Consider the following 8,051-nt stretch of genomic DNA (forward strand, 5'->3'; position numbering starts at 1 on the left):
AAGCCTCTAAAATAGGATTTAGGGACCCTATTTTAAGTTTTAAGGGCTCCCGCTCAAAGGATGCTCTCACCGTGGTGACAGGGGAGGGCAGGGTTGCGTCGGACCGCAGTTTCGGCGGTAATTTTGGTACTATACATCCATTGCCAAACAGTTGTAGGCGCTTTATAAATCGGAGTAACAGCCCAAGACTTATGCGCCATATAAATAGGAACGGACAACGGAGGGAGTATCACACTTCACACACAGGACATCGAGCGCGGAGATGGTAACACCGAGGCTATCTAGCCCCATCTTCCCAGCCACAAGTTTCATCTCAGGCCCACTAAATTAGTATCTTTTGTCTTATACTACAGAGAGATTAATAGACTAGTACTATTTGTGTCAGGCACATACTTTTTTCTGACAACTCTTTATTTTTCTCGAGTTCTTTCTTTCTCTCTCTCGTTGTCCCACTTTCAAGTACATTTGTGGTACATGACATATGTTTAAGTACATATTTAGTACATTACGGTAAATAAATTGTACTTATCAGTTTTCAAATACCTCGTGTACATGAACTTATGAGACAAGTACATCGTATGGTACATCACAGGTACCTTATTAGTTTTTAAGTACCTCGTGTACATAGATTTATGACACGATTACATCGTATGGTACATCACATGTAACTTATTAGTTTTTAAGTACCTCATGTACATAGATTTATGACACGATTACATCGTATGGTACATCACATATAACATATTAGTTTTTAAGTACCTCGTGTACATAGATTTATGAAACGCCTACATCGTATGGTACATCACATTATCCAGAAAAAATCATAGTACATGACAAGTACACGAAGGTACATCACATATACATCAAGTTACAGGACAAATATATTAAGGTACATCTCGATACCTAAGACCTAAGTACCTCATCAATCCTCAATATAACAAGGATCAAACAGATAGAAAATATAACAAGGATCAAAGATAGAAAGAAGAACTCGAATTCAACTTTAAATTCAACAAAACAAAGTACTTAAGTACCTATGTACTCGAATTCTAACAACCATCATCACAGGAGACCGAAAACTCCTTTCTAAGTACCTCATAAATTACAATCACAGTACCTCGATGGGTTACCAAATCAGCATCTTCCATAGCCCGCGATGAGATACCGAAAAAAAAAATACCAAATCCGCACGGGGGTGGCGGCGGAAGAGCAAGGGCCGGCGGCCGGCGGGGGAGGCAGCGGAGGAGCACGGGCCGGCGGCCGGTGAGGGCTGTGGAGGAGGAGGCCGGGACCTGTAGATCGCCGCCTCCAAGGAGTAGGCCGCCGTTGTGGGGACGTGTAGGCGGCGGCGAGCGGGGCAGCAGAGACACGGCGTCAGCAGCGAGGAGGAGCAGGACTGCAGGAGGCAGGGACACGGACTAGAGAGAGAAGGGCGAGAGAGAAGCGCTGTGGCAGAGAGAAAATGACCACGTGAGGAGACAGAGACGAGATATAAAAAGAGAGAGATCACATGATGCAGTTAATTAGACAGAGAGGATTAAGGAAAGAAAGGGGACACGTGTTTGATAAGTAAGATGGGGCTAGACCGCTAGATAGCGGTGGAGTCACCGGGATGTTTGGCCAGGACATCTCGGATGCGTTTGGTTGGGAGCCAACACTACCATGTCAAATAATTGTCAACCAATGATTTTTTGACTCTTGTTTGGTTTGTTACCAAAAGTTTGATTGTCAATGTGAAATACTATTTCTCACTCACATATTCTTACCAGATAGTTGGCAAAGTGAGGGTTGGCAAATTGTTGGCCAAAAAATTGGCAAGCCAATTCTTGCCCAGGTTTGGTAGGGTTAGATTTGTCACAAACCAAACACACCCCTCCTCTTCCTCAAACGAGCCCCTACCCTTCGTGCCCCCTTGTTGTATATCATCCACCTCCCCTAGCCTGACGCCCGGACCAAAATCTCGACTACCCTTCGTGCCCCCTTGTTGTATCGGTCCCTGGCATCACTTATCGTAGTATTTACCACCGCCGGCGAATCCGAAACTGTAAGCCTCCTCCTGTATGCGCTCTCTCTCTATCCCTCTCTCAATTATCGATCTGTTATCTCTGCGCCATGCTTTTATTTTATTTTGCCCTACACTCCTAGTATGTTAGATCTGCTGGCAGGGAAAAAATGGTTTCTTTGTGCGTCTGTGGCACTGTAGGCAGGAGGGATTTCTATTTGCATGGGAGTTGGACGAAACTCCATCGCTTCGATGATCTAACTCGGCTGGCCTATGTTTATTCGGGCGCAAGATTGAGGAAATGAACGAAAATTGAGTGTGCTAGGCCTCAAAATGTCCCTCTTAATATCCTCATAGTGCCAACTTGCTAAATACCCATGCTTTGCTACGGAGAAAGCACACACAATTGTTCATGTTAAATACTATTCCTCCGTCCAACAAAGGATGTCTCAAATTTGACTAAATTTGAATGCATCTATACACTAAGTCATGTCTAGATACATCCAAATTTTGACAAAGTTAAGACATCTTTTGTTGAACGGAGGGAGTATTTCTGATGGTTCAGCCTGCTCCTCATTTGCCATGTGATGAGATATCAGAAACAAATGCTGCCATGTTTATTTTGTTGACTCCTAAATGGCTAGAGATCTTTCCACCACAGAAATTAAATTTTGTGGCAGATGCAACATTTTCGTTTATAACAATTAACAAGTATACCTGGAAGCAAACTGCAAAAGATAGTTTCAACTATGTGTTTAGCAAAGTTGAAATGGCAAACCAAGAATGCCTAATGAAACAAGTATGGCCTGAATATTTGAAATAGTAGTGCAAGAGAATAAACACTTGGAATTCATCCACGACACACGCTACTTTGTTACTGCTGGTTTGCACCGTGATGCTCTGTCTCGCATGCCTGGCTCCTGGATTCAGAGCGAGGCAGGCTAGGCTCCGTTTTGGCTTTGTTGAGGAAATCAAGGAACACGCAGTACGTACGAGAGCAAGCATAATGTCAACAAAGACTTGTTAGTGTGAGTTCGTTACATAGTTGTGTACCATGAGAAGAACAAGGGATAAAACCATCAAGTGTAACAACAATTGTGTGTGGGAAGAGGTGGGGATGAACCGCCAACTCCCCTTAAATATTGAAGGTAATGATATCTGCTTGAAGAGATTACTTTGCAAGAAAAAATTAATGGAAATAATTGAAAAGGTATTTTGATTGGAGGGGGAGGCAGCATACACTTAGTGTCTTGAGCCAAGGATGCAATCCTTTCGAATAACCTACCCCTAGAGGGATACTTCTTATTTTTCACATATAGGATCTGATGTGCATACTTGATGTTCTTCTTGAGCTTCCGTTATAATATCTGTTCTCGCCATAACTGTGGTCTATTGCAGGTGGATCGGCTGTTTTGGTGGCTAGAAGAGAGAATCTGCTCAGCCAGAAAGATGATAACTATCAAGTTGTCAGAGGAATATCACGTCCCGACCTTCCAGAGGTACAGAATGCTGATGTTTCAAGAATTCCGTTTCAAGTAAAATCATATTTTGTCTGCTGGAAGTCACTGCTAGGCTTATACTTGCTGGATAAAAATGAGCATTTCTTTTAGTGCTGCATGATATGTTTGGTTTCTGAGAGTGTACAGGCAGGAAGGGGAACTGAAAATGAGTGATTGGGGGCTCTTAAGTCGCTGTTCGGTTATTCGGCTGTAGGCATCCGAACAACTTGTGACTCATGAATAGGAATTTGAATTTCGAGGTATACAGTCGGTACTCAGTTTGGTCATTGCATTTTAGTCCAAATCTCCCGTCTGGCAGGTGATTGGAATTTCTGTTCTTAGTAGTTTTCTGTCACCGCAGTGATATCAAAGGACTTTGGCTTGTCTCCTCTCCAGGATGGGGAGGCGATAGATTATCTTTTCGGATGATTTGATTGGAGAACCTCAGATGATTGCTAGGAATTTGGGTATGTAGCCGTTTGGGCGAGATGTTTCACTTCTGAACTCCGTAGCTCGTGGTTTCTGTTAATGTATATTAGGGGAAACCTTATTGAAAAGTTCATACAGTTTAAGAGGAAATCAATTTTTGAAGCTAAATTCATGTGAAATTACTAGGCTCCTTGCAAGGCATCAGCCACCCACAAGCTCCATTCAACAATCCAATTATGCCCAAAGAAGATGTTACTAATTTGCCACTGTTGCAGTTTGTAATAAAAGTAAAGTCCATCTATCTAAAATTGAGACATTTGGCTATGGTGCAACCATCAGGCTTGTAATGCTGGCATAGTCCTAATGCCGCCTTAAAAACTATGCCCATGATCCTAACCAAGCTTTGCGGTGGAGGCACATTCAGACTAGAAGGATATGGAAATAAACATTTTCTCTGCATACTTTATTACCTTTCTGAGGTGTTACCAGTTGTAAAACCTGTAATCAGTGTTCTCCGTCCTCCAAAAGAAAATCGTATCGATGGTTCGATGCATATCTGTGCCCTGTCACTCGTTTCACTGTTCACTTTATAATTTCTAATTCAAATTTATAGGTGTAATGAATTGCTGTTTATTCTTAGGAATTACTATTCTGGTTTGTTCAATCTATTTTCTTGCATCTATAATTCCAATGTGTGTATTCTCCTATTCTGGTGCATGCAGGACATCTTGCGGCATATTCATGCCCAAATGACACTTCGAGATGCTGCCCGTGCTGCTTGCGCATCGCACACATTTCGACACTCCTGGATATGCCGTCCCAACCTTACATTCAGTCGTGAAACACTTGGATTATATAGCAACAATGCGTCTGGGGATGTAGTAACAAGAGATATTATCAGCAAGATTGACCAGATTCTGCAAAATCGCTCAGGCATTGGCGTGAAGACACTAAAGTTTGATCTCCTATGTTGTGACAACATCGACTTCAGCTATCTTGATAGTTGGCTTCACATTGCTGTTACACCAGGGATTGAAGAAGTCATCCTGAACCTCCCTCTACCCACCATGTCAGTGTACAACTTCCCATGTTCACTTTTATCTAATGGGAGCGGAAACTCGATCCAATATCTCGACCTGTCTCGCTGTGCCTTACGTCCCACTGTAGGTCTTGGTTGCCTAAGAAGCTTGACAAGACTGCATTTGTTTTGCGTGCGGATTACTGGGGATGAACTGTGGTGTCTTCTTTCCAATTCTTCCGCTTTGGTGCGCTTGGAACTCTGGTACTGCAATGAGATAATTTCCTTGAAGATACCTTCTCTGCAGCGATTCCGTTCCTTGGATGTGGTTGAATGCAATAGCCTGCAGGTGGTAGAGAGCAATTCTCCAAATCTCTCCAAATTTTACTTTAGTGGCTTGCTAGGTCAGATCTCACTTGGTGGTTCACTGCAAGTGAAGAACCTAAGCATGATATGCTCGTATCAGGCCAACATTGTGTGGTACGCTCGGAATAATCTTTTGTATATTGCGCCAAATGTTGAGACACTTGCCATATCATCACCAAGTGAGGTATACTCTGAAACATAAGATGATGATAGACTTGCTATTTGTGCCAATAACAGTAGTTATACATTGGAATACAATTAAGAACTGAGATGTTTTTATGCAGACGGTGAACACACCGATGCTATCTGGCAAGTTTCTCCACCTCAGGCATTTGGAGATTTCATTAGTGGGAATGGCTGCATATGATTATTTATCTTTGGTTTCTTTTCTCGACGCTTCTCCTCACCTGGAGAAATTCATGCTGGCTGTAAGTCATTTCATCCAGCATTCATATTTTGTATCCATGGGTGGACTGCCAATTCAATTATGTTGGTTTCTTTAGAGGGTAGTGGTACTGATATTGGCCATATGCAAATAACGCAGCATCGCATGGAGCATGATTCAATTCTTGGAGGTCCCCCCCATGATTTGAGGCAGATTCCAGAGCAGCGTTATGACAAGCTAAAAAACGTGAAGATCTCTGGCTTTTGCTCGGCAAAGAGCTTAGTTGAGTTAACATGTCATATCCTTGAGAATACAACATCACTAGACTGCCTTACATTGGACACTACTTGGTATCCTAGATGCTCTGTCACGAAATCTGGCAAATGTTACCCCCTCATGGATAGGGATAGCCTCGTGGAAGCCCAGAAAGCGCTCGTGGCCATTAGAAGATACGTCGTGGGGAAAGTACCCTCTATGGTTAAGTTAAATGTTTTGGAGCCTTGCAGCCGGTGCCATACCATTGAACCTTTGGTGTGAACCTCAAGTGTTACTTCAGGTATGGCAACTGGCCATTCTTCAGGTTTTGTAATACTAGTAAAACAGCATCTTTTTCTTTATGAGAGAATATGGAAAATTCTATTGCCTGATTATTCGACCCTAAAGTATATTCTCTGTTAAGTCTGCCTACAAACTGCTGGACAAGTTATCTTCCTACAAATCATGCAGAAATCTTCAAATCTCCCGTACTTACCATCAGACTCTTCCTACTATTGGTTGAGTTTCACAATCAAAATAACTGTTACTCTAGTTAAATTTGACCGTGAGACAAGTTGCCATTAATAACCTGCCAGATAGGGAAATGCCCATTAGATAACTTGGATTTTTCCTTCAGGAATCATGATCTTATGAACATTTGCCTGTTAGCATCTTGGATCAAGAGATAACTATTTGGATGAAAATAAGCCTTGGAGACAGATTATAGACAATAAGTATGGCACTCATAATCCAAACATTTTCTATTGCCCTAGCAATAATGTTTCTCCTATCTGTAAAGGTATTATGTGGGCCTGTAATGCGGCCAAACTGGGTTACCAGTGCAATGTAGGGAATGGTAAGTCTGTGAAATTCTGGGAGGATTGTTGGTTGGACTTGGGAGGCACTAGCCTCGCTATATTTATTGATCAAACATGTTTGTTCAGTGCAGAACAGGAAACTGATTATCATCTATTTTAATGTTATTTTTGGTGGTCTGAAATTTCTGATATATTTGGATGTCATATGGGTGGGAATTATCAACACCTTGCTGTGGCAAATTTTTTTACATTGATCAATATGTTCTCAGCTGCTGTGCTGTGGACTTTGTGGAAAACAAGGAATAATATTCATTTTCGCAAATGCAGGTATTTGGCAAACGCTGTTGTGCATGCTACAAATATGGTGGCCGTTATGCCCAGCAAGCAAGGAGGAACGAGGGCTAACCTTGATGGCTATGTTGGAAACAAAGTGCCTGGAAGATCCCTGGATCCGAAGATGCTGTTGGGTGACTTCGTGGGAGATGCGACTCATGGAGGATCAAGCTTTGTTATGTAGAGAGCACTCGTAACGATGCTGTAAACTTCCATTTCATTGGATGTTTGGCTCTAAAGAAGGAATCATGATTTTAGTCAGTTAGTTCTGGAAACTCGGAGTGACTCAAACATGTTTGTAATATTATGCAACCAAACTCTAGTGTGAGAATGTTAGCACATCCTGCAGGAACGCTCACTCGCCGTCGAGGTTTTGTTATCATTAAGGTTTCGGCCGTTTAGTTATTTCACTGAATACATTACATGGAGTATCTCTTACAAAATGAAAATAAGGTGATACATGCGATTGACACCCGTCACCTTGAGACCATGACAACATATTCTTTTAGCTAGATAAATGTCAAGATAGCCCATACAACAAAATTAGTCCATAAGTTTCTAAAAAATGTTAATACTCTGGACAGCACAGCCTTGGCTTGATTAGCACAGAGACACTGTAGGTACATCACATGCATCGAAGTTACGCACCTCGCCACCTAAAATGAAAATGCAGTGGTAAAGGCATAGATTCCTAGTGTGGTCTGCCACCCTCAAGCGCTAGACGTGCAGTACCACCTTTATGTGTCTTATTCCGGACTATATATGTAATCTCAGCTTGAGGCCAAACCTTTTATGATTAATGAGAAAATCCAGGTGGCGGCCCCTCTCAAGTAAGCCTGAATTGTCCAAACTGGACATCATAGTTATTGTTATCTGCTTTCAGCATATATATTTTTGTAAGAAGGAACATGGCATAATTGAAATCTAGTCAGAAGTGTAGATAACT

General features: G+C 42.0%; 1 protein-coding gene across 1 annotated transcript; it reads left to right on the top strand.

The window, feature by feature from the left end:
- The first annotated feature begins 2,030 nt into the window (after window positions 1-2,030).
- LOC100846676 lies at window positions 2,031-7,449 on the top strand. Its single transcript, XM_024462368.1, has 6 exons — window positions 2,031-2,044; window positions 3,401-3,501; window positions 4,653-5,498; window positions 5,599-5,742; window positions 5,850-6,255; window positions 7,100-7,449. Exons 3-5 carry the CDS (start codon window positions 4,680-4,682, stop codon window positions 6,234-6,236), a joined length of 1,350 nt encoding a protein of 449 aa, XP_024318136.1. The 5' UTR covers window positions 2,031-2,044; window positions 3,401-3,501; window positions 4,653-4,679; the 3' UTR covers window positions 6,237-6,255; window positions 7,100-7,449.
- The last annotated feature ends 602 nt before the right edge of the window (window positions 7,450-8,051 follow it).

This window comes from Brachypodium distachyon, chromosome 1 (assembly GCF_000005505.3).
Source record: "Brachypodium distachyon strain Bd21 chromosome 1, Brachypodium_distachyon_v3.0, whole genome shotgun sequence".
Taxonomy (NCBI): domain Eukaryota; kingdom Viridiplantae; phylum Streptophyta; class Magnoliopsida; order Poales; family Poaceae; genus Brachypodium; species Brachypodium distachyon.

Bases quoted from the DNA above. Each gene is read 5' to 3' on its own strand.
- LOC100846676 (XM_024462368.1), top strand. From the start codon at position 4,680: ATGACACTTCGAGATGCTGCCCGTGCTGCTTGCGCATCGCACACATTT. The intron at 5,499-5,598 runs GTATACTCTGAA...GTTTTTATGCAG, and splicing joins CCATATCATCACCAAGTGAG to ACGGTGAACACACCGATGCT. The intron at 5,743-5,849 runs GTAAGTCATTTC...GGCCATATGCAA, and splicing joins TGGAGAAATTCATGCTGGCT to ATAACGCAGCATCGCATGGA.